Source organism: Leuresthes tenuis, unplaced genomic scaffold (genome assembly GCF_036924035.1).
Source record: "Leuresthes tenuis unplaced genomic scaffold, fLeuTen1.0.hap1 SCAF_12, whole genome shotgun sequence".
Lineage (NCBI taxonomy): Eukaryota > Metazoa > Chordata > Actinopteri > Atheriniformes > Atherinopsidae > Leuresthes > Leuresthes tenuis.
The window spans coordinates 13,843,103-13,870,949 of record NW_027325366.1 but is presented as its reverse complement, the minus strand read 5'-3'; the positions used below and the strand labels follow the sequence as shown (position 1 = coordinate 13,870,949).

Sequence of the window (27,847 nt, the reverse complement as noted above, 5' to 3'; positions counted from 1 at the left end):
TAGAAAGAGCTGTTCATGCGAAACAGCAGTGAGAATGCTTATTCGCTGAATAGGGTATAGGTGACCATGCTAAAGAAGCTGAAAATTTAGCACAAAGTTATTAGCTGAAGCTTCAAAGCACTTGAAAGGTATTTTTGAAAGGACGTGGTCTTGGTTGAAGACCTGATTAAGAACAGAAGGAGAAGAATTCAGTTTATAGTTTTAAATTCTGTTTCAATCATAATAGAATGATGGCACCTAAAGTTGTTGAGAAGAAGAAGGAGTTGAAAAGATGGAAACAAATTAGCAGAAACCACTCAGTGGCTGAGCATCTGAGAGCAGCAGATCTCTGAATAGTGCCTCAACACGCTTATCAAACAAGCGCATGCAGGTGACAGGGTTGGATCGCAGAATCTCACACTTTACAGTCCAGTCAAGCGATTCAAAATCAACCTGTTCTCCTTGCTGTCTCTTTATTGCTTCAATCACTTCAGGCCATCTAAACTCAGCAGCTGAAAATGTGCAAAAGAACGTCAGAGTTTCCAACTGTCACATCACATGTGCTCAGTCCAGAATACACATTATTAAAGTCAGGAAGAACGTACACTCTGTAAACATAATCGCCTCAACTACTCATTTATTTCCCTATCCATTACGCTCATTAATGAGCGGCTAGGGGAGGAAGAAAAGGAAAGGGAGCTTAGGCCGAAGTAATGGCGTAGTAATGGTTTCTGAATGTATTTTCCGTTCCGTTTTTGTTGTCCTGTGTGTACTGAGTACTTGTTAGTCCTGGTTGAAGGAATTTGAAGGTGAAAAAGACAATAGTGGAACAATTTAAAGGTGCTGGAGTAACTGTCAGCAAAGAAAAGCTGAAGGGTTAAGAACAACAAAAGGGTTTCAAGCAGATAATAAGTGAAAAGTCTTGACATTTCTAAAGTGGGACATTTCTAAAACTAGAAATAGTGAAAGTTTAGCTGAAAGCAAGTCGCTGAAATCCTGGTTGAAGCAGTTTGAAGGTGAAAATAAAGTAGTGGAATAATTTAAACCTGTTGGCAAAAACTGCAGAAGTCTTAGTTGAAGAAGTTGAAAGGTTAAAAACAACAGAAAGATTTAAAGGATTTAGTTATGTTATGTTAAATATAGCTAAAAATGTGAATTTATGTGAAGTTATTTTAAATCATTTTAAAAGTATAAAAGTTAGAACCACCAAAAGTCAAAACTAATTCCAATTTAATTTAATAAGATAATTCCAAGAGCTATAGCAGTAATCTCCTAAAATAGCTGAACATTTTGATACCAAAGTTGTAGAAATCGGTGAAGAATATGCAGTAGTTAATGTCCAAAAAACTTCAGAAGTCTTAGTTGAAGAAGTTGAAAGGTTAAAAACAACAGAAAGATTTAAAGGATTTAAAATTTTTGTGGAAAAATGTGCAGTTAGTTATGTTAATTATTGCTAAAAATGTGAAATATTAGTAGAAAGTCATTACTTTTAAAGGGAGAAAATTTTGCACAAAAACCTTAATATTTTAAAAACTATAAACGTTAGAAACACCAAAAGTCATAGCCATCATGTCCAGAAAGAGCTGAACGTTTTGTGCGGAGGCAGCAGCTAGCGTAAGACCAAAACAGACAACATTAACACATTTGACAAAGGCCCTCTGTATGACAAGTCAAGCAAGTGATAGAAAGAGGTAACAGAAGCAGTTACCTTTTATCTTGCAAAAAATATGGTACCGTTCAAGACGGTAGAAAAGGAGGGGTTCAAACGTCTGCTTCAAGTAGTTGAGCCGCGGTACGAGCTGCCCAGCCGAAAATATTAAGATAAAATCGAAATTGTGATTTTATTTTTAAAAAATCGTGATATGATATTTTTGCCATATCGCCCACCCTTACTCCGCTGCTGACCGTAAATCACTCCAGAGGGTGGTGAAAACTGCCCAACGCATCACTGGTTCATCACTCCCCACCATTAAGGTTTTTTTAAATATTAGGGTATTGTGTCAATCAGGCCACAAGATATACATCTATTGATTAGATTTTCACGGTGGAATGAGAGCCTTCTGAATCTCTACATGGGATGAAACAGGACAGGACAGTCTTTGGGGTACAACTCTGGGCAATATCATGGGCATCTGTGATATCTCATTGCCTTCCCTCCTTCTCCTTCTCACCCAACATGATGCAGCCCACGTAAAGTGGGCTAGAATATAAACAGTTGCAGCAGCCCTGGTACCTTTTGCCCAGCTGTCTTGGACCACAGAACACCTCAACATGAAGCCGCTCGCCCACATCCTGTGTCTCTGCCTGGCCCTTCCTCTTACATTGGCGTTTTGCTTCTAACATGAAGGAACAACCAGAATGTTTATTTATTATTTATCAGAATTAATTTTTTTAGGTTTTCTGCCTTCTATATAGTTGCTTGCTGACTTTAGACATGTCTCTATTACGTCATCTAATGGAGCGAGTATGAAATATGGCAGTGATGCTTGCTTGTGAAGTCTAAAGTGCATATTTGAATAACTTCTATTACTGTATCATCAGACACTCGGATAATTTTTTTACATTGATTTTGTGTGAAAAAAACAAAAACTTTTTTTTAATTATTTGCTGGGTAAACTCCCTTTTCTGTCCTGCTCTACTGTTATGTTGAACATACCTAAACAATATTTACCACAAGATTTAGGTATATATTTCGAGACACAAGATCTGAAATGATAGCTAATTTTTTCTGTTGAAACAGGGATCAGCATGCATCAGGTGAGCTGGTGGAAGGCATAATTTTGACATTGAGATCTTTCAACATACAGGTTTTCACTTTATATAAAACTCTGGAATTTTCACATGATATTCTACAGCTATTCTTGAATGTTGTCAAGGCGTTGAGATGGACGCTGTTGCTGTGAATGAAGAAGTAATTCCTTACTTTTTCAAGGGTAAGTCCATATATTTAGTTTGTACTTTCCCTCTTGTATACTTTAATTAAAGGGTAAATTTGGGCTCATTCTGGACATTTAGGAATTAATTCCTATATCTTCTTTAAAAAAATAAATTATACAGTGAAGTAATTTAGACCTGTTGTTTCACTGCATGAAATTTCACTTCTCAAAATAAATATTCTGAGATTATGTGCAGTAATTCATCTCAGGCGACCATTTATTCAAGGGCTTCCATGGCAAAGCAGAGCTGTCAAATGAGTCTTTCGATGAGTTGGATGATACATCACCACCTGGGCCATGTAGATGCTGCTTCCCGCATGCACTACGAGGATGATCCCAGCCACCACGACCGAATGTTCTGGTACTCCTGATCATTCGGTGCAGGACAACAAGGTTCAGCTATCACAAACAGAAGCTGGAGGATGGCTATCACAAAGATATCTCTGAAGTCTTTCCTGGAATTCCCGACCATCTGGATGCTGCTGTGGAGTGTTCTAAGCCAGAGTGTGATGAAGCCTCTGTGATCTTCTTCAAGGGTGTCTGGGTTTTAGTAATTAGAATACAACCTAACCACTTCAAAATAGGTACAAATACCATATTTACACGCTGCCTCTTTCTTTTTAGTTTCCATAGATTCCAGAAATTTTCACTGTACGTGGTACAAATGTACATATTATTAAAACCACATTATTATGTGCTGTTAAGCCCTGCTTATCTGTTTTGCATATTTCTAAAGGACAAACTTTTTCTTTAATGACAAAATAAAATTTATTTTTATCTTGCCTTTCAACAAATCTGCACTTGAAGACATTCCAAGACCAACTTTGCTTGAAAAGCCTTCAAAGTTGGCCATTGTCACTTTACCACTTAAAACCATGTGTTCATGTCTTTTTCTGAAGGAGATGGCATCTACCACTTCAATGTTAAAACCAAGGCTGTAGATGAGAAGGAGTTCAAGTACATGTCAAACTGTACGTCTGCTTTCTGCTTTATGGAGCACTACTTCTGCTTCCACGGACACGCTCTCCAAAGACCGGTGAGGTGGATGGCAGATACTCTAAAGAAGCATGTAACTACTTCATGAGATGCTCCAAGTTCAGTAAGTCAAAAATCAGTGGTGGTAGTTTAACAACACAACACAAAACGGTGCAGTCATTCATATCTATGCATTGTTCACTCCTTCCACTATTCACCTTATTCACTAGAAATACTTTATTTATGTCTATATTTGAACGGCCAATGTTGCTAGCTGTCAAAAAAAAAGCCTATAAAATTCCCTCTGAATCTGTCATGATGCAGGTTTACATGTAGTTTCAAGGTAATCAGTGTCCCAGACTCTGATTTGGCAAACTCTATTCTCCCAGCTCACACTGATCATGTTTGAGTTTGTTTTTAAGCCCTGCAAAGCAAAGACAAATCTGCAAAAAATTTGTTTGACAGTGGCTTTGTGTTTGTTTGCTGTTCAGGTGAAGAGAGTGACCATGTAGAGAGAGAGTGCTTCAGCCGTGTGCACTTGGACGCCATGACATCTGACAATGCTAGAAATATGTACGCCTTCCGAGGTGAGATATGATGACAATAGAATACATTTAAATGAGTTGTACAGTTAAATATGGTTCCAGCCTTTATATCTGTGCTCCCATTGGAAATTTCTGTCAGTATTCTCATAGAACAAAAGAGATATAATGTGACAGTGTAGTGGTATGATTGCCACCTTTCTTGTGGGAGACCTGGGTTCAAATCCCCTGCATGCAAGGTACTACCTCCAGTAGGGGTCCTTACACAAGAACCCCTTACCCTATCTACTTACCTGTAAGCTGCTTTGGATAAAAGTGTCTGCCAAATGCATAAACATAAGATACACTCCTGGTGCTTATTATTTGTTGGTTAGTTCTATTCTTCTCACAGTGATGGTACTTCTGCTAGTTCTACGGACACTTTATATTTGTATATATAATATATTTGTAAATAATTTATAGTTGTACAAAACATTTATAGTTGTACAGTTACTTCTTAGTTTTTTAATAGTTTTTGTATAGATCCGAATGTATGAAAAATGAAAATGTCCAAATAAATCACCAAAATATATCAAACTTTGAATATAGGACTTTGTTGGAGAGAGTGGAAGTTATGCATGTAGTCAGTTTTAGTTGAAACATACAGTACCAGGAATAATAAAGTTGGTCACCAGCTTGTAAAAATGTATGTTGGCAAAATTGGGTCTTGTAACCAACAACTGACCTGTATTCTGAGTTAGATCATTAAGTTATTTTAATTTCAAAACATTAGATAGACAACTGTTTTATTGCAGCTATAAAGACTCTCTTCTTCAATATCTGAAACCCAGGTGTATCAAAGTGGCCTGTTAAACAGCTCTGTTCAGGAAAAGAGCATTATAGATTTGGTGTATGGATGACTGGATGTCTACAACCTGGTCTTTGTTGGCTTGATTCTTTAAGACAGATATATTTTTGTTATGTATGTTGGCTGTGTATTCTTACAGTGTTATCATTTGTAACATACGTAAGGTATTCCCTCATTTTTCAGGCCACCATTTCATCCGTATAGATGAGGGCAACGATGTACTGAAGGCTAACACCATCGAGAACGCCTTCAAGGAGCTGCATAGTGAGGAAGATGCTGTTTTCTCTTATGAGAATCATCTCTACATGATCAAGGTAAATTTAAGCAGCAACAGGCACATATCAATGCTATCATCACCTCTAACCTAAAAGCTAAAACACACTTTAATCTCTCTGTAATTCTCTGTAGCAGTTCATTGATTTCATAAATGCAACACATTATAGGTTTATTCTATACATACATAGCATAAAGGTAAAAAATGATATATGCAGTGTTATCATAGCTATGTATCGAATTTTCTTTTCTTTTCTGTGGGAAACGGGTCCAAATGGCTCTTTGAGTGTTTAAGATTGCCAACCCCTGGTCTGGTCTGTTTTTTGGAACAGAGATGGCGTGTGTAATAATAAAAAGAGGTGGAGTAATATGCCGGCTGAAAGCTCAATTGGCTTCGTACTCCACATACAACGCTCGCCAAATGCTGTTTGATATCTCCAGTGATTACGCCGGATACAACATCTGAGGCTCCATGGATTACTCCTACCGATGGTTGCTGCCGGCCGTACCAGACGCCGGGTACCCACGTCCCTGTCGCTGGCCTGTGAGATCCGTAGATGGGGCCGCACGCTTGAGAATCTCCGTCCAGTTAACAGGGCCTACCAACAGACGGATCAGCGTTTGGTTCGCATGGCTCTCATCAACACCAAATCCGCGCAATCAGGCAATGTTGCAGGCAGGCAGAATGCAGATTGAAGAAGGACAAACTGCATGTGTCTCTGGAAATGTTAAGGGACTGTCTCAATGATTATCAAAGAGCCGTACGTGAAGCAAAATCTCAGTACCTCTCTAATATTATTTCTAGAAGCAGTCATTGTCCTAAGGTGTTATTCGATACAATTAACGTTGTTAACCCATGTACTTCTGCTGTGACTGATGTATCGATAGCCACTTGTGAGAATGTTCTTCTTTATTTTGTTGTCAAAGTTGATTCTGTCAGAACAGACACTAATGTTATTTAGAGTACAAATAAGGATCTGCCTGTTGTCCCAACTCATTCTGCTATGTTTGATCAGTTTGAGCTGGTTTCCCTCTCTTGTCTCTGTGATGTAGTGAAATCTCTGAAACCTACAAATTGCCTATTGAATATTGTCCTTGCCAAAGTGTTAAAAGTGGTTTTTAATACTGTGGGGCTCAGTCTCCTGGTTTTTTTAAACTCATGCCTTAGATTAGGAACTGTCCCAGCTACCTTTAAACATGCTGTGGTCAGGCCCCTTCTTAAAAGGCCTAATCTTGACCCCTCAATGTTATCAAATTTTAGACCTGTTTCCAATCTGCCCTTTCTTTCTGAGGTTTTAGAAAAAGTTGTTTTTGTATAAATACAGTCCTTTCTTGAGGATAACTCTGTTCTTGAGAAGTTCCAATCTGGATTTAGGTCTCGTCACAGCACTGAGTCTGCACTGTTAGGGGAACTCTGGTATTTTTAAACCTAGACCTTATTTCTGGCATGAAATACGTTTATCTACTTATCCTTCGAAAGCTATTTAGAAAACTCGCGATTGGCGTATATCCATATAACAGAGTTAATGGGGCAGGGACGATGCGTCCTCTAAATAAGGCATTATCTGTCTTTATTTCACCAATACTTTAAGAAGAATGAATGAACGAACGTGTACTATAGCTCTGTTAGCACATAGCTACTGTTATGTGGCTACTTGCAGCTATAGGAGAGCTAACGGAGGGATTTCTACACACACCTCTACTTAAACCTAGACCTTATTTCTGGCATGAAATATAGTTTTGATTTAAAAATAAGTACCTTCAAAATGATTTTTTTTTCAATTTTCTCAATTTCATGTAAGATGTGTCATGTTCTTCCATAAAACAAAAATCACCAAACCAACACTTAATGAAAAAATATTTTTATTATGTTAACAAAAGTCCTGGTCAAAGCATCACTTTTGTTTTATATTCTAGAAATTTACACAAATTATACACTAATACCTGTCATGTGTTTTTCTGCCTGCGTCCCCCCCAGACCACCAGTTGTACGATGTGGATATGAAAGCCAGCCCTCGTGCTGCAACCAATCAGCCTCCAATTCCCCTCTTTAAAAAGGTTGACGCAGCCATGTGCGGTCCTGAGGAGTTAAAGTGATCGAAGGTAACCACTTTTACCACTTTGAGAGCCCCACCGTGCTTGCTAACGCCAAGTCTTTGCCTGAGCAGCACAGAGAGTCTCTGGAGCTCTTTGGCTGTGATAACTAAGTGGCTTGCCTGACAAGACAGAGTGGATGGTGCAGAACATCACATACAACAGAGTAAAACATGGAAAAGCAAGCTCTCTATTAGGCAGAAGGCACCACACAAGGTCAGCAAGCTTTTAACTACATGCTCTGACAGGTGACAGTTTCTCCTTGTTGTCTTACCTAAAAAAAACACCTCTGTAATATTTGTGTCTTTTAGAACAGATAAATCTGGTATTACAGAGAGCCATCTCTATGGTCTTCTGTGAAAAGTGTGTGATGAAGAAGCTCAGAAGTATTGCATATTCTTCTGTGATTAATTTGTACAATGCTGCGGTGAATAAAGAGATGTGGCAACTAATGTCATACACTGTATGACATACAGTATTGATTTTGTGGTACAAGATTGGGCTCTTAAAAAGGGCTTTTCAGTACTTATATCTTTCTGTAACTTGTCAAATATTTCCTTAGAAGCTTCGCAAACACAATCATGGCATCTGATACACCTTTAGGTGAAATTTAGACTAAAATATAGGTATTTCTTCACGTAATTTGTATGTCTAAAGGTTCATATGAGCAACAGCAATATGCATTTTCGTATTGGACACATTACATATCTATTTGAAAAAATGCCTGTAGAATATTTCAAAGTTTTCTTCCTGTTCCTTTACTTAATTGCTGTGCATTGACGTACTAAGATCAACTGGTCAGTTGCCATTAAATGTATTGGCTTATCACATACTTCTAAAAGGAATAATTATATGTTAAAAGTTTGTGTGGTGCACTTCAGATTAAAGGTCAGGCTTGTATGCTGTTTACATCTGAAGATTTTCATGCAATCTTTGTGGAAACACAAGATCCATCTTTTCACCAGTAGAGGGTGGAAGAGCTCCATTTCTGGAACCAACTATAATTGCAAAACTATTGTCTCTCTTCTCTCTGTAATTCTCCTTTCTATAATTCAAATAGGGTGGCCCCATTTGGCCAATGCACATGTGATATCATGAGAGAATACACAGAGAATAAGATTTGATTTTACAACAGGACGCATCAGTGCTGGCTTGAAATGACTCTCTTTATGAGAACTCCCACAGACCCACAGCAGTTGACACACAACATTTAGTTAACAGAGACCTGTTGTTTTCTATCTGGTAAATAAATCCTGAAAAGCTAAAATATTCAGAGCATATCTGAAGAAAATGCTGAAAAAAATCTTCTTCAATCACCAACCATTGGGAACATCTCTCCAAACATGTTGCAAGGAAAGCGTTCAAGTTTGAAGCCAAGAAATCTAATTAGTTCAAACTGAAAATAATGACTAAAGTTTTCAATTTTCTGTTTCAACCAAGGGCATTTTAACAGCAAAAAAATAAAATAATCGAACCTCTGGTCTTTATTTTTGAGGCTTTATGGCTGACTTGAATTCTAAATTCTAAATTCTAAATTCTAAATTCTAAATTTCCAGGATGCTTAGTAATGCAAAGTCTAATAAACTCTTATGGGCAATGGAAATATTCAGTGAAGTTTGAGGTTGCATCACACAGCTGAAGTAATGAAGTAATGGGATGATGTCAGCGTCATGACTGGGGCTGAAGTCTCTGGTAACAGCACGCTTCATTGGATCACACAATCCCTTACTTCACTCCATTGCCCGCTGTGATGACAATAGCAGGAGAAACACTGAGACCGTTCACCAGCTACATTGACGCTACAATCATCTGCTGAGGCTGCCAGGCCAATAACAAGCATAAATCAAAACTGGGTAATGTGTCTAATGAGAAGAGCACTGTTTAACCGAGAAAAGAGAAGACCAGTGGTTTAATCAGTAATTAGATTAGAATATTGAAATGAGTCAGGAATGGGCAGGACAGAAGAGGAGGGGCAAAATAGCTAATTTAAGTGCAGGTATATGCCCTAGGATGTCCATGGGTTGGTTGTCGTTTTCTTTGAAAATATTGTGTATCTGCAACATGACATTATTTGCTCATTTTGACAATTTACATGCTCATTAAAATACACACCATTGTCTATTCAGAACACAATAGATCATTCAATGTCAGTACTAAGAAATAAGGATTAAAAAAAAATTTCAAAGTATATTTTTGATAATTAAAATTTCACCTCAGTAAAAGTTTCCAAATCAGTTTCAGTTATTATTATCATCTGTTAACAGAGTGATAGAGATGGTTCAGACACGCTTACTTCCACAAATCTTTCATGAGACAGAGTAAAGTCACTGAAAAAGGTGACTATCAAATGATAGAGCAACCCGATTATGCATTCAAAATGAAAGTGATGAGTGTTTTCACATTCAAAATGAGCCAAATACCCAGTAATGACGTTATAGCAGGAGTGCCCAACCAGTCAGTAGACTGCGGACTGATCCCAAGTCGACCATGAGGGATGTAGTTTGCGATGTTGAAACTGGACTGGTAGATCTTGAAAGGTTGGCTACTTGAAAAGTAGATCTTGGGTCAGAAAAGGCTGCTCATGTAAAGCAGGGTTGCCCAACCTCTCAAGATCTACCAGGCCAGTGTCAACATCGCAAACCCATACACATCGTTTCCAGCCTGTAGTAACTAACGTCACAACAGTTTTTCTTGTTGTCACACAACCGTTAGACATCACATTACAAACCCTCCCTCTCTCAAACACACATCCGTGCTCTCTGCTCCACAGACACAAGCATGCTCGCACGCACGCGCGTGCGCACACACACACCAATCTTTCCTGAAGGAAATCACTTCTTACTCTAGTAGGAGACCTGGCACTGGGAGTAGGAGGCTAGCTTCTAGTAGGCAGGAGTGTAGGAGCTGGTTGCAAGGCGTAGGCAGGCTGCAAGGTGGTCATCAGTCATTGTTGATCTGTACTTGGACTTGATGATTTTCATGTGCGAGAAAGTAGACTCGCACAAATAAGTTGATCCAAAAAGAGCTGTCAGGTTCAAGGCACATCTTCTGAGATTGGGATACTTCTCCACCAGTAGTTTCCAGAACACCACATGCTCTCCAGGTTGAGCGCATGTTGATCTGGCTTTGATCTCAATGTCATTTTGCAATGTCAGAATCTCATCCTCAAGAGCAGAGCTTTCCAGGTCGAAAAATTATTTGGCAGCAATACCATCAACATCAATACTTGCACCAAATGGATAACACATATAGCTGGCTAAAGGCTCAATGGATGCAAAATCAGTAAAATGCCTCTCAAACTATGATGAGATGCTCTGAACATGCTCCTCATAACATGCACTGTCAAGCTGTGGCACAACTTTTTTTTTTTACTATTTTTTTAATCTTTTGCTGCTACTGCTGTAACATAATTTTTTCCCACTGTGGGTCGAATAGAGGTATTCTTATTCTTAATATTTGGAAACTGCTGATATGTAAGGAGCTGTATTTTAGAGCCAGTAACCAGGGGCCTCATGTACAAAGACTTGCGTGGATTTCCTACTAAAACATGTTGTACGCTCAAACCAAAATGCCCTCCAACGTACAAAAATATCCGGATGTATCAATGTGTGCGCACGCATGAATCCAAGCACATTTCTTTAGTACATCCCAATCAACGTGGAATTGAGCGCACATGTCGGAGTACCCGACTCCTCCCTGTCCACGCCCCTACTTAAATATGCAAATCATATTTAAATTAGCCCTCCACCTGCGATTCCTCTCTCTGCACGATCAGAAAATAAAGAAAAAAGATTGAGTAAGACGGAAAAAGAATAACTTAACGGAAATCGAGATGGCGGTGCTACTCTCTGAAGTGGAGGCCCGCAAAAAATGTGCTCTTTGGCACTATGATGCTGTGAAGACGGGATAGAAATTGGGGGCGCACACGCTCAATGCACGTCACGGGGAATAATATTAGGACAATTACACGTATAAAGTTACTCACCAAGAAGCCACCCATCACGCACAGTGCCAGCTTGTAGTCTGTTCCCAACAATTCTGTTACTGAATGTATGAATCGTGCATTGAACCAGGCCACCCCCACAAAGCATTTGCGCATCACATACAATCTGTACATTGATGGAATGAAAATGTTTCCTGTTGATATACAAATTCATCATGTGATGGGCTTTTATAGCACTGTGTGTGTAGTCGATAGCTCCGATTACGTTAGGAAAACCGGCTCTCGCTTCAAATTGCGCTTCAATGTTGGCCTGTTCAACTGCATTGTGGGAATGTGATATACCTGCTGGGTGCAGATAATTCCTCCCACTCAGCTGGCATGACTCGGCTCAGGCTCGACTGGCACAGTCCCAATCGGTTGGCCAGCTCCCTCTGGAATGCCCCGGTTGCTTAAACCCCAGTGTGCACATCACCTGTGGCACAAGCAGCGCCTGGCTCCACGCTGTGTTGCGCTCCAACGCCGGCCGCAGCTCTGCGCACAGTTCCAGGAGGATTGCTCTCAAAATGGCTGATGAGCCAGTTGTCATAGTGTGCCAGCAAATCCTCTCAGTCTCTTAAAACACGCTATTTTCTAATTGCACTTCTTCTAATACCGCTAAAGCTGCCATTGTTTTTAATGGTATGCACTGCAACACTTTGCGCATGCTTTTATATCCACTTGTGTAATTGTAGACACGTGTATTAATTGTTCATGTGTCTCAGATGTGCACATCACTCAGTCTGAGGACAAATTGTGTTCACATTTATTTATTATAACAGTTTCCCAACATCACCTCTAAGTGTCGCCAAAGAAACAACAGCGGTAGAAAAGTGCGTACGACAGCCCTGCAATTTGCGTGAGGCACCGCACATTTCCACGGTCATTTCGCACTTGATACATCTGATCGTTGACGTGAAAAAGTGTGTACGCCACTTTTTTGTGCGTAAGTACCCTTTGTACATGAGGCCCCTGGTTGTTTTCGATTCTGCTTCTAGCAGGGGAGACTGAATAACAACAACAAAGTCCTATGACTGTATGAGGATGTAATAAAAATTTAACCAAAGTCACTTATACTGAAACTCTTACAACACAGAAAAAAGCGATAGCGCCAATGGAGACAATGTAAATGAGGGTTGAATGAGTGTATGTGTATACACTGAAAGTTGAAGCTTTTGAAAGGAGAAAGTAGCTGCAAGCAGGACACTGCTTACTTATTAGAATTAATATCAAAACCTGATTAGTTACACCCTGTAACATTTTGTGTATGTTACAGTCCTTACAGTCAATGATAGTCACCTCTGATTCCTCTGAATGACAATGTTTTACCTGTCATCAGTGACTTAAACTTTAAATCTTTGGTCGCAGTGGTGAAGTGTTGTGCATTAAAACATTCACACAATCACAAGTACACCTCCTGTGTACCCACACTGGTACACAGGATAAACAGCCGTTGGACTGTCCGGCTATGGGCAGGTAGAGTATGCTCATGTATGAGTGTGTGTGTCTGTGTATATGCGCATGTTTGTGAGTTGTCTCCTTGGCTGGTTGCAATGCTTAATTAACTGGACTGGGAGGGTTGATGGACATCTGCTCTCAGCCTGCCGTTTAGGATAGCTTGACCCCCACAAAGTCTGTGTGTGTATGTCTATGTGTGTGTGTAGAACAAGCAGGTATGGACATTGGCCAAGACTGTGCCAAATAAACGCTGGATCTCAAGACCAGATGGCGCCACTAGCGTCCCCTCTGTAGACTGGTGACCGCTAAAAGCACTACCTCAGATATAACCCAGGTGCCCTGTATCAAACTGTCAGAGAGAGGAGCAAAGTGGCCTGGTAAATACACATAGAAAAGGCAAAAAATATAGACATGCATTACTTATTAGAATTCATATCAAAACCTGACTAGTTACACCCTGTAACACCACAAGAAAATGAAGTGTAGAGAAGCTCACGATCATTTCACCCCCTATGTGGTCAGGCAGATTGACTTAACTGAAATAAACAATGAACTGATGGACAGTTTCTTTGTTACTGCTGTTTTTGCAAATTCTAAATTAATTATGCAAATTGAAAATAATAAGTATCCTGCTTGCAGTTGCTATTACAACATTTTAAAGAGAAGAATGAAATGATCATCATAGGAATGTCATGCTCATGATCTAGGGCCAGGCTGAGAATTATAAACTTTACATAATTTCACACTAATGATAACCAAACCAAGTGCACTGACAATTCACAAGCAGCAGTTCATTCATCAGCTTGGCTGGTTTAGTTATCATTCAGACTATTTTAAAAACTGCAAACACCACTGACATTGATGACACTTTCTCTAAAAGATCAGTTTCTTAATCGCCTGGAGCATTAGAAACTTTTCTTGGATCCTGCCAGGGCTTTTTTCCATCATTTGCTCTCCCATATGTCTGACTGCTCTCATCTACTCTGTCTCTTTAATTATGATTGCTCTCCTCTGCATCTCTGGCTAAAAAAAGATAATTGCTGCTTTACATAAAACACATCTCTACTGGTTTGCTCTGGAGTGACATAGACCTCAGGTTTAATGCTGCAGGTTCAAATGAAAGTATTAATATCACTGTTTAAAAAAGTACAAGTAAAGGTCCCGCATTTCCACATCATAAAAGTGTAGCACTGCTACCAATAAAACATGTTTATAATAAGCATATTCTCCACCATAAACTGATTCTAAAAAGACGAATGTCAAGCTTCAAGTTCTTACATGAAGCAAATGTAGAAGTAGCATGCACCTGCATTATGTCTAATGGCCAGCAGTGGTAACTACTGTGGCTGACAAATACATCAGTTTGTGGGAAAGCTTTTTGTGGAGGAGCCAACAAAGATAAAGGCGACACTATAGTGGCTACGGCCCTCTATTTTCTTGTCTTTATTCTCAAACCAGAAATAATTTTTGTTGTTGTTGTTGTCTGCATTTTATCAGTGGCTACGGCCCTCTATTTTCTTGTCTTTATTCTCAAACCTGAAATAATTTTTGTTATTGTTGTTGTCTGCATTTTATCAATGCCAACAATGCAGCTTGTAAAGAAAGGTAGCCAATGACTTGCCAGTTTAAATTCAGCCTCAGTTATCTAGAATTCAGAAATTTAGTAAAAACTGCACATGATGACGACGGTTATTAACGATCAAGAAAAATCTGAAGCTTGCTCCAAAACTATAATTACCCCACCACTTTCCTCTTTTATCTGCCTCTTCTCTAAATGTTTCCTCCGCATTTCTGTCTGTCTCAGTCTGCTTCTCTCTGCAGTTGACATAGGGCCTGATCTTTGCGCCATTCCTATTTTTGTTGCCTTGCTGTTAGACAGCAAGGCAGCAAAAATATAATTTCCACTATCTCCTTATCCTATCTCATCACTTTTCTCCTCTCCTGTATGTCTAACCTTCTACCCCCTCCACAGTGTCTTGTGGATTGCATTGTGCAAAGCTGTCAATCCCTGGCTGGCCCTGCCAAGCAGCCCGTCCTGGCCAGAGGGGAGGCAGGGGCAAATGGTTGGGGCGTCGTTGTGGGTCCGGCAGACCTTCCACCACTGAGTAGTGGACCCCCTCAACAGATTGAGCCTCCAGCTGGCCAGCACGGGGCTGCCATGGCCCCATGCTGAGAGCACACATGCCACAAAGCACAAATTCCCACTTGCATACAAACATGCGCATATACACTAACGTGCATGTATAAGACACATGCTTGCCTGAATACAGATACAACAATGCTGTCTCCCAGAAATGATGCTTCCATACAACCAGAATTTAACAGTAAATGTGTATTTTTATTAGAGACTTTGGCAGATACTGTATATTATTACTGGATCGTTACAGGGCTTTGTATGCCAGCCAACCACTCCAACAACCTCCTACTGACCTTCACTCATTGAAGGGAAAACAGTGTGAGACAGCAATTGCCAGCATCTAACTGTAACTGTGAAAAGAATTAGGCTATGTAGGAGCATTTTATTTCTCATTTCCTAAAAATGCTATGCTAAACACAGGTAGCTTGACCATAGAAATAATTTAGTGTGATTACATTTAATTTTCAATTTAGTAAATTAGTTCCACATTTATGCTTTCACCATTTATTTTATTAACAGAAACATTACAATCAAAAATTTTCTGATATAGCTTTTTATGTCTCTTGAATATAAATTATGCTTAAAATAGGTTCTCAGTAATGACAATACAAAATAAATATAATTTCATATCAAATTTATAATGAATTAGAATTATTATATAATGAGGTTCAGTCAAAAACATCCTTATCATATAATTTTTTTTCTACAAACTGCAGCCTTGTAAAACTATGGAGGCCTGGTTTGACCATAAACAAACAATATTAACAATAATAATAATACTAGTAAAAGTATGATGCCGAGTTTTACTACATTGTGTGCTATTGCATCCACACAAGATTCAATTTACCGTAAATTCCGGACTATAGAATGCACCTGAATATAAGCCGCACCCTCTAATTTTAAAAAGAAAATCCATTTTGTACTTGTATAGGCCGCACCGGATTACAAGACGCGGGTGTCCACATTGTAATATGAGATATTTACACAGAAAGATTTTTTAACTTTTAATCAAATGCGTATGGTAACATAAAGAAATACATAGCCTACTGCAAATGCTTTTTTTTCCTGAACAGTGCCTGTAACACCAATAGTTTTAACTTAAATACCTATCGGTAATGTACAAATATGTGGTGTAAATGCTTTTTTTTCCAAAAAAGTGCCTGTAACATGGCTAATTAAAAAAAAAAAAAGACAGTAGCCTACCAGGAAAAGTCATTGATTGCCTTCTTCATCTTCCTCCTTCGCACAAAAACCATCAATCATCTTCTTCAGTGTCCGAATTGAACAGCCTCAGAACTTCGTCACTCACTTCAGTTTCTTCGTTGTCGTTCTTACAATCTCATCTCAGATTAATCGCCTTTAATTAAAAAGCTGCATCATATGCATTTCTTTGTTTGTTTTCCATGTTGAGGGTGAGTACAAATAACCGATATACAATAATTTAGTAGTGTAAGTGTATTTGATTTACTGTACAATTTCATTGGACCACTGTGAACTATATGTTAATTTTATTGGTCTAACGTTACGAGGCAAAATGTTTTTGGCGGCATGAAAAAAACCCAAAAACATATCATAAGCCGTGGTGCTCAAAGCCTTGGAAAAAAATAGCGGCTTATTGTCCGGAATTTACGGTATTCACATTTATTAATTCACATGAGTAAAACCTTTTGCATGTTTAAGGTAATTTATTTGTATGTTTTAGCTCATCTCATCAGAAATTTTAGTTAGCAGTTTGCATGATTTCCTCCATTTGTGCTCAAGAGATAATGTATTGATTTCGAGTCATAGCATCATACCAGCCTTTCTCCTAGAAGCTACAGTGTGCAGTAAAGTGAACTTGCGTATTTTCAACACATCAGCTGAAACTGAGGGAAACAGAGAGAGAGAGAGACAGAGAGAGAGAGAGAGAGAGAGAGACAGAGAGAGAGCCAGGCATGGTCACATACAATTTAGGATCACCAATTTATCTAACAAACTTTATGGTTTTGCCATTAATTTCTATTGATAATGGATTTTATATACACTAAACAATGATTTCATCCAATTTGGCCATTTCGGAAAAAAAAAATTGTGACTGAAAAAGTGGAAAGAACTTGAAGTTGCAAGGATGGTAGAAATTTACCCATATACCCATATACTTCACAAGCTTTTGTTTTTAACAGGAATGATCAAAGATTTCCCCACTATACACACTATGTGCTGGGTGTTCAGGTTTTGTTCAGAACAATCACATTTCTTTAAAACACCTGTAAAGATTGCAGATAGTTTCTGAGTATCTGATGGAATTTAATAGAATTTGAAATGATTATTTTCATGATATTTTGCACCAAATGTACATTTGAACACATGCAGTGGAGAGGATGTTTGCACTTATTTTTGCACAGTTCTTTCTTCCTCACTGTACTATTTATACATAATGCATTAAATAATGTGATTATCTATTCTTTTATTGTAATTTATTTTATTAACATGTATAGTCAACTGAGGGAAAACAGAAACAAATGAAGATCCCTCTGAGTCTATGTAAGTGGCTGAGTGTTGACCTCACCATAAGTGGGAATTATTTCCTTTTTACATGTCATATCTATAGGACTGAATTGTTAGAGCCAGCCATAGCACATCAGACAGCCAGTGTACCTGTCCCACAGTTTATTCCCAGTTTGCCCTTCCTGAGTTCACTGCCTCCTTCACCCTCAGACAGGTAAAATTCTCACCCTGTCTTTATTTGCTACACTTGCAGAGGGAACTTTCCTGCTCGCTAAGGTCTTCCAGGCCCCCCGACGCCTGGACAGAGGCCTCCAGGGGCCAGGGGAGCCAGGTTGCACACTGTCGGTCTGCAGTCTGTTTTCCAGTTGTGACAGCGAACACATCCTTATGATGACAATTAGTGGCTGTTAGAGAGCACAGATGAGCAGGGCAGGCAGAAGGGTGGAGGTGGGGGGAGGGAAAAAAAAGGGAGAGAAAGGAGGAGGGGCAGGTGGTGCAAAAACCAGGATGCAATTAACAAACATGGGAAAAATACCTGCTAATGAGGACAGGCAAAGCTCAAGGGAACTGGTGAGATGAGGTGGGGAGGGAGAGGAGGAGGGATTATGACTTTAATGCTACGTCAAGGGAGCATGGAGGAGGAGGAGGAAGGTGCCAGACCAAGTTACTTTGTGACAACATGCAGATGAAGTTGAAAGACTGAAAAAGGACAAACTCTTCTTGGTTTGTCACAGGTACATGTGATGTTTGGTGACTAGGACCTGAGTCCTCACACAATTTCTGAATGTGTGTGTGATGTAAACATCATCACTAAACATACATCACACCTGCACAACTTTTTAGAGAGTTGAGTTTTAGATTTACAAGATTTAGATATTCTACCATCCTTGAGTCATGGTTCCGATCATATCATGTGGATGCTATCCTATGCAAACCAACATCCAAGGAATATGTTGACATCTAACAATAATTGACTATTTAAGACACTACCAGTTCCTGAGTTGTAAACAAATGTACCCATTAAACATTTTCTGGTGATTTTGTCCCACTATTTCCAGACTTCATTGTTTACTGTGCGAGTTGTTGTTGAAAGCGAATGCAGTCTTTAAATCTGACGGATGTGTGTTAATACTCATGAAGCCGCAGTTGTCAACATTTCTAAATAATAATAATAATAATAATAATGATAATAAATTTGAATTATAACGCACTTTACATATCCAAAAAGATCTCAAAGTGCTACAGTGGGATAAAAACAACTAATAAGATAAAAGCAGGAACAATAAAATGCAAATAAAATACACAAATAAAAGTAGTGAGTCCATTAAATGCAAAAAGAAATAAAAACAGGAGAGAGCATTTAAAGGGAGATCATTAAAAACATTTGGTAAAAAGAAAGGTTTTCAGGCCTGTTTTAAAGTGTTCCACGATCTGTGGAGCCCTCAGATGTGGAGGCAGAGCGTTCCACAGCCGAGTGGCAACGCAGGAAAAGGCCCTGTCTCCCATGGTGCGGAAGCGAGTCCTTGGAATGTGATGAAGGTCGGTGTTGGATGAACGGAGAGAGCGTGAAGGACAGTGAAGTTTGAGATGGTCTTTTAAGTAAGATGACGCATTACCATGCAGGCAGTGGAAGCTGAGCAGAGAGATTTTGTTGTTGATCTGGGCAGAGACGGGAAGCCAGTGAAGAGATTGGAGAACGGGTGATATGTTCATGTTTACGCACTCTCATCAGGATCCTGGCAGCACAGTTCTGAACATACTGTAATCTCTGTATGTTCTTGCCAGAAATCCCAATATGAAGTGCGTTGCAATAGTCAAGTCTGGAGGCATGGACAAGCCTTTCTGCATCAGAAAGAGAGAGTAAGAACTGGAGTTTTGCGATATTTTGCAGGTGGAAAAATTTAGAATTTCGCAGATATACTTGATATGGCTTTCAAATGTGAGCTGTGGATCAAAAATAACACCAAGATTGGTGACCATACTGGAAAGAGAAATCTTCTAGCCAGAGAAGGTAATACTGAGATTTTTTTGTTGTTGAAGAAACAAGAAAATTTTTGAGAAAATTCCGCTGCATCCATGCCTTTATCTCCAAATATCTTTATCCAGACAAACTGTAACTGTGGAGAGAGAGGATAATTGGCAAGGTGAAGGGGCTGGCATTGATGAAGATGAAATGGGTGGGGTCTCAGACACATTGTTACCTAGTTTAAGGTACAGCTGAGTATCATCAGCATACCAATGAAAAGAGACCCTATAGCTGCTGACAATGCACCCAAGTGGTTAAATTCAATTCAGTTTTATTTATATAGCGCCAAATTACATCAAATGTTATCTTAAGGCACTTAAATAATATAGTTCAATTCAAGCCAATTGGAGTTCAATTCATTGTAATCATAATCCAATGAAATCCAATCAATTAATTTAAAAAGTGTTACCATGTACAGATTTAAAAAGAAGAGGTCCAAGAACTGATCCTTGGGGCACACCACAGGAGACAGGATGGCTCAGTGACCTGGCACGACCAATGGAGATAAATTCGGATCTGTCCATCAGGTATGATCGGAACTACTCCAGGGCCATGCCAGTGAGTCCTGCAAGGTGCTGTAGGCAGTGGAGAAGGATGTGGTGGTCTACAGTGTCAAAGGCTGCTGACAAATCAAGAAGGATGAGAAGTGAAGAAGAGCCACGGTCAGCAGTCATCAACAGGTCATTTGTGACCCGGATCCAAGGCTGTTTCAGTACTATGGGTAGCATGGAAACCACATTGAAATTTGTCCAGAATTCTATTGTCATAGAGGTGCTCTTGAATGTAAACTGAGTTTAATTTCTCCAGAACCTTGGCGAGAAAGGGAGAATTGGAAATGGGTCTGTCGTTTGCTAAGTCCTGGGGGTCCAGGGTAGATTTTTTAAGGAGTGGTTTGATTATGGCATATTTCAAACTGGGGGGAATGTGACCACATTGGCAGTGATGAGGGGACTGACGGAGGCAATATGGGCCTTAACCAGGGCTGGTCCTCAACTTCCTCCACACAGACCTCTGGAAAAGAGCAAAAGGGGGAGGGCTCCTGAGCTATGAATAGGTAGTTGGGTTAAGTGCTGGGGGGAGAGTGGTGAGGGCTGATCTGATTGTCTGGATCTTATTATGGAAGAAGGAAAGATATTTACTACAGAGGTCTTCGATAGGGTCAATGATTGATGCCGTTCATGACTGAAGGAGTTGGGTGATTGAGGGAAAGAATACTTTGGAGTTACCAGGGTTATCTGAGATAACTGATGAATAAAATAGTGATTGGACTCCTTGAGAAATCTTGCACATATTGTGTGGTGCTCCTGATAAGCTAGCTTGTGGACTGGCAGACCAGAGGCTAAAAAGCATCTCTCGAGTACTCGACCAGCTGCCTTAATTTTCCTCAGCTCAGGAGTAAACCGGGGGCTGAGCGTGAAAAGGTAACTGTTCTCTCTCTAACAGGAGCATGATGGTCCAAGATGCTGGCGAGGCTGGTGTTATTAAAGTCCACTGCATTAATGGACACTGGAAGGGAGAAAGGAATATGAATCTTAAGGTCAGCTGCTAAAAGTTCAGAATTGATCTTTTTCAGATTTCTAAAAGAAATCTTCCTTTTGTGGCACTGTCCAGAAAGGGAAGCTCCATGCAAACAACTGTGTGATCATAAACTCCCATGTCATAAGCAGAGAGCTGTTAAAGAGTTTGCGATGACTACATCCAGAGTGTGTCCACGAGAGTGTGTTGGCAGTTTGACATATTCCAAGTTTAAACAGTCCAGAAGATGAAGGAATTCAGCTGCTTGATGACTGGTGGGGGTATCAACATGGATTTTGAGATCCCCAAGTATGAGTGTGTTGGAGGTTGTGGAACAGAACAGTGACAGAGTCTCAGAGAAAAGGGAGAAATGGGGTTTGGGGGGCCTGTAGATGAGGAGCACTGTCATTGAATAAGGTGGTTTAGAGCAGAAAGCCAAGCACTCGAAGGAGCACAGCTCAGGCAGAGTCACAGGAGAAAGGTCCAAATGATCTTTAAAAATGACAGCTGAGCCGCCGTTGTCTCTGGAGATATTAAGAGGACAGGCCTCATTGAGAATACAAAAGCTGTTTGGCTGATGCCAGGTCTCTGTAAGGCACATAATATCCAGATCCTTATCCTGGATATGCTCTTGGGTGAGGCATGCTTTACTGGACAAAGATTGCACATTGAAGAGTTCGATTTTAAGACGAGACCCATACATGTGTCTTCAGGCCTGAGAAGTTTAGTCCACTCCGCATTTATTATCTGGCGCTCAGAGAGAAGCAGGATCCGCAAGAGCCGCATCACTCTGATGACGTGAACGCCGTGCGCCAGAGAGTCCGGCTGCCCAGATGACCGGCACATTTGACCCAGTCCGATGAAGAATAAAGTTTCTCCAGGAGCTTCTGTGGACATAGGGACGTCGTCGAAACAGGCCCAGCCTTTTGATGATGGAGATGTCCAGGGGACCCTCAGACACGTTGACGTTATTGAGGTTTAACAACTCCGCAGCAGAATGGCTTAGCCTCACGCTAGCCAAGGAGGGACATTTAGCATCACACAGTGGCACCTAGATGCTGGAGTAAAATGGCCCCCGAACGATTAAACCAATATCCAGGACCGCAGCAAGGTTTAAGGACAGCAGAATATGTGTCGCACACAATAAAAACAAAAAACCGCTGTCATTCAGGTGGCAAACACTTCACGCCAGCGTTCCTCTCTGTACCCCGTCTAAACATGTTTCACAGCAAAATGAACACAACAGAACCTGCCCGAGAATCATCATCTTGTCTTTACTTGGACATTGCAAGCGTTGTCATTTTATAGCATAATTTGCCAAAATGAAAACACGCTGAAAAGAAACCTACCTACAGCAAATATTACAGCTTTATTAATGAGATTTTACAGGCTTGTATCTAAGTGGTTTTATTTTTATCTCCAAAATGTTTTTGGTTACTTAATTTTCAGATTAAAGTCAAACAGGAATAAAAAGCTTTTCTTGAAGAACATCTGAGCATTAGAACTGCCAACCATGTATTTCATTCCAGTTTTAAAGGGGAACTCCGGTATTTTTAAACCTAGACCTTATTTCTGGCATGAAATATCTACTCACCGAGAGCAGTTTGTAGTCCCAAACCAGAAGAGTGCCTGTGTAGAAATCCCTCCATTCGCTCTCCTATAGCCGGAAGTAGCCACATAACAGCACCAATGAGCTAACAGAGTAATAGTACACGTTCGTTCATTCATTCTTCTTAAAGTATTGGTGAAATAAAGACAGATAATGCCTTATTTAGAGGCCGCATTGTCCCTGCCCCATTAACTCTGTTATATGGATATACGCCGATCGCGAGTTTTCTAAATAGCTTTCGAAGGACGCCGACTTTCGCCAAACTGTTCTCGGTGAGTAGATAAATTTATTTCATGCCAGAAATAAGGTCTAGGTTTAAAAAAACTGAGTTCTCCTTTAATGACAGTGACTTCACTGGACAGTGTTTTGTGGCATTTCTGTTCACCTTCACACATGACTGTACAGCTTTAAATAAATGTGAAATAACTCACAAGGAAAACATGAATTGATAATCAAACATGTGTTTTCTTACGATTTTCAGAACTTGTCAGTGTATAATGTCAGTGGAATAGTTTGAGTTCGACATCTTCTTGGATCCTGAAGACATTTCACCTCTCATCCAAAAGTCTTCTTCAGTTCTAAATTAGATGGTGGGGAGTATCTCCAGAACTAAAGAAGCCTTTTGGATGAGAGATGAAATGTCTTCAAGATCCAAGAAGAAGTCCAGGTGTCCTGGGATTACCATGACCTGGAGGACAGAGAATCTTCATCAACATATAATGCCAGTCTTCTCACATAAATCCCAAATTAATATCTCTGACTCTAATTTAAGCAAATCTCTGCTTACACACAACTTAATTTCTACTTCAAAAGATTGAGACAAAGAATACTTTTTAAACTGCAGTGTGTCATATGTGAAACTTGCATAGACACAAAATAAGTATAACTTCTGAGTAATCCAAAACAATGTAATTAAGTCTATGTAGAATTTTTACTTGCAAACATAAGATAATGGTAATTATCTGTGTATGGTGTAATGTGACAAGAACATAAGAATAAAGATAACAAAAAAACTGTCATTTCCTTTTTGTAAAACCAGGTCATACCAGCTGAAAATAGTAAATGAAACACTGAAAGACCATTTTGATTCAGAATTTGAATCCTAATTTTTTTTTAGGGGTATTCTGTTTAATTTCCTTCTAAATGACATTGCTTTGATTTCACCAGCTCTGATTAAAACAAAAGGTGGACTTGAGCTTGCTGCAACTGTGACTGACCTGGTTTGGCATCGCTAAAACCTGAAGTTCAGATTCCCTGTGATCCCACAAAACCATTGATCCCCTTCTTCTTCCCATGACCCACATAATGTATTTGCATGAGCCGCGCAGCATCACACGTTGCATTTATTGTCTCCCAGTCAACAATGTAAGGGTTAATGACTGTGTAACCCAAAAAGACCTATAGCGACAACAACAATAACAAAAACAACCCACAACCCCTCCTCCTAGAAAAAAAAAACCGTGACAATGATGTCATCCAGGAAGCACAAGTCCTTCATTGTTGCTGGCTGACATGCCGTATTGTGTCTGGCAGATTAGATTGCCTCATAGCAGCTGAGAAGTGTTGGCAAGGGAAACAGAACTGACTGTCATCAGCTGTGGGAGATACAGTGTGATGCAAATAGCATTACATCACATAGGATTGTCCAGGCAATCGCTGCCGCACCGCTCAGCTCTGTTTGGTGACTTTTGGCTAGCTGTAAGAGAGGCTATGGGATAATCTGAGGACTAAGTGCAAACCCTTTGGTGTTTTTTTATTCTTTAGACAAGCTTAAATATATATTTCCAAGACAACATAAATATAACTCAATTTAGAGTTAAAAGTTATCCCAGTTAGGGAGTGTTTAAGGGAAACATTGGATTGGAAACTTCAAAGGCCTTCAGGTGTTTCACATTCAAATCAAGATTAGATATTTTCCAATAAGACTCAATCTCAGGTAAGAAGATTGAACATGAGCCTTGGAATACTATTAGTCAAGGGCTTCAATGTGTTTGCCAATCTGTTTTAGTATTTACAGAAATTTAGCAGGTTCTCAAAGGGTTCCTTTTTGGGTAAACCACCGAACTTGTAAATTCTCTGTATAGATTTTTGAGTGGTTAAGATTTTAAAAGGTCTTTTCCAGCTAGTGATCTCCTGCCTAGTTCTGTTACAGCAATTGTTAACTCAAGTTGGTGGCTGCCTGTTGCATATTAAACAGCATTGTTTGTCCCGAGGGCTGCATGATGGTGTGGTGGCTAGCACCGTCGCCTCACAGCCAGAAGGTTCTAGGTCCGAGTGGGGAGTGTATGCGTGGGTTCACTCCAGGTACTCGGGCTTCCTCCCACTCCAAAAACATGCATGTTAGGTTAATTGGCATCTCTAAAATTGTCCTTCGGAGTGAGTATGCGTGTGGTTGTTTGTCTCGTTTGTCTCTGTGTGAACCTGTGATGAACTGGCGATCTGTCCAAGGTGTGCCCCGCCCCTCGCCCGATGACTGCTAGGATAGGGTTTTCCCTGCCTCTTGCCTAACAGCTCGGAACATTCACCAATGGAACATTTGAACACTTAAGGTTCCTTATTCAAAACAAAAAGGAAGTCTGACACTGATCCACTTCAAAGAGGAGCAGCCAAACTTTGAACCAAAATTCAGTTATCAATCAGTGGGGCCTCCCAAACTCACACTTGTACATTAAACATCAAAGAGTGTGCCTTGAGATGACATTTGTTGTGTTTTGGAGCTACATAAATAAAGTGAATTGAATTTAATTGAAGGTTCAGCCTTTACTATTTAAGAATTATACCAAAACAGCCACAAAACTGTGTTTGACTATTGTCCACTATGAATAAAAGAAAATTTAATCTTAATTATAACTCAATTATAAACAAAACAGAACAGAACAAAACAGACTTGCAGAAATCTGGCTGCAGCAGGAGGATCATGTTAGCATTAATGAATCAACTCCTTCTGACTATTTAAATGTTCGCATTCCTTGAACCACAGGCAGAGGAGGAGGAGTGGCAGCTATCTTCAGATCAGCGTTACCAATCAGTCCTAGACCCAAGATTAGATTTAGCTCCTTTGAATCTCTAACTCTCAGTTTTTCCCACCCAAAGTGGAAATCACAAAAACTTCTTGTGTTTGTTGTTGCGTATCGTCCACCAGGCCCTTATTCTCACTTTCTGTCTGAATTCTCAGTTTTTATCTCAGTTAGTGCTGAGTACAGATAAAGTCATTGTAGTGGGTGACTTTAATATTCATGTAGATGTTTAAAATGACAGCCTAAATATTAACTTTGAAAATATTAAATTCTATGTTAGATTCTATTGGATTTTCTCAAAGTTTTCACAGACCTACTCACTCCCTTAATCATACCCTTGATCTTGTGCTTACTTATGGCATTGAGGGTGAACAGTTAACGGTGTTCCCTCAAAATCCTGTCTTGTCTGACCATTTTTTGATCACATTTGAATTTACATTACTTGACTATACGGCTTCTGAGAAGAATTTTACATACAGAACGTGTCTATCAGAGATTGCTGTAACCAGTTTTAAACAGTTGATTTCATCATCGTTTAGTTCACTGCCATGTGCAGATATGACAGAGGACGGCTACCTAAATTTTACTCCAGCAATACTTGACACTCTTGTTGACAACCCTAGTTTCAATGCGTACAACACTGGACAATGTTGCCCCTCTGAAAAGGAAGGTAATCAGTCAGAAGAGGTTGGCTCCTTGGTATAATTCACAGCTGCGTGCTTTAAAGCAGACTGCAAGAAAGCTGGAGAGACAGTGGCGTTCCTCTTATTTGGAAGAGTCTCAATTAGTCTGGAAAGATAGTTTAATAACGTATAAGAAAGCCCTTCATAAAGCTAGAACTGCTTATTATTCAACATTGATAGAAGAGACTAAGAATAATCCCAGGTTTCTTTTCAGCACTGTAGCCAGGCTAACAAAGAGTCCGAGCTCTGTTGAGCCATGTATTCCTTTAACTCTCAGCAGTGATGATTTCATGAAATTCTTTGTCAATAAAATTGTTTCTATCAGAGAGAAGATTAATGTAATCCTTCCCACTATCATCACTGATGTATCATCAAGTACAGCAGCTTTAGAAGTATTATTAGAACCTGATTTGTATTTAGATGGTTTCTATCCAGTTGATCTGTCTGAGCTAACAATGCAATAGTCTCTTCTAAACCATCAACTTGTATTTTAGACCCAATCCCAACTAGACTGTTCAAGGAGGTTTTCCCCTTAATTGACACTTCCATATTGGATTTGGATTTGTCTTTGTTGACAGGATATGTACCACAGAGTTTTAAGGTTGCTGTAATTAAACCTTTACTTAAAAAAACTACTCTTGATTCAGAAGTGTTGGCTAATTATCAACCTATATCCAATCTCCATTTTTTGGTTCTTGAAAGAAAAAGTTTACATAGAAATAATCTGTCAGGATTCAGAGTACATCATAGCACAGAAACAGCACTGGTGAAGGTTACCAATTATCCCCTCTTAGCCCCTGATAGCGAACTTGTGTCTGTGCTTGTCCTGTTGGATCTTAGTGCTGCATTTGATAGAGTCGATCACAGCATTCTGTTACAGAGACTTGAACATGTTATTGGGATTAAAGGAACTGCATTAGGCTGGTTTAAGTCATATTTATCTGATAGATTCCAGTTTGTTCTTGTAAATGAAGAATCTTCCACACACACCAGAGTAAGTTATGGAGTTCCTCAGGGTTCTGTGCTTGGACCAATTATTTTTACTTTATACATGCTTCCATTAGGTAACATTATTAGACAGCATGGCATAAATTTCCATTGCTATGCTGATGATACTCAGCTGTACTTATCTATGAAACCAGATGAAACCAAAAGATTGGTCAGACTACAAGCATGTCTTAAAGACAAAGACGTGGATGACTCAGAACTGTCTGCTTCTAAAATCAGGCAAAACTGAAGTCATTATCTTTGGACCTGAGCGCTTCAGGGAGAAATTTTCTAGTTATGTAG

At 39.6% G+C, this 27,847-nt stretch overlaps 1 protein-coding gene across 1 annotated transcript; it reads left to right on the top strand.

Annotated features, from left to right (window-relative positions):
- The first annotated feature begins 2,250 nt into the window (after positions 1–2,250).
- On the top strand, positions 2,251–7,759 carry hpxa (hemopexin a). The gene is given in 13 exon segments (XM_072397682.1): positions 2,251–2,306; positions 2,720–2,736; positions 2,835–2,912; positions 3,125–3,195; positions 3,197–3,276; positions 3,309–3,451; positions 3,815–3,934; positions 3,937–4,014; positions 4,382–4,477; positions 5,463–5,613; positions 6,065–6,216; positions 7,531–7,632; positions 7,635–7,759. Coding segments are annotated over 13 exon segments (1,269 nt in total).
- The last annotated feature ends 20,088 nt before the right edge of the window (positions 7,760–27,847 follow it).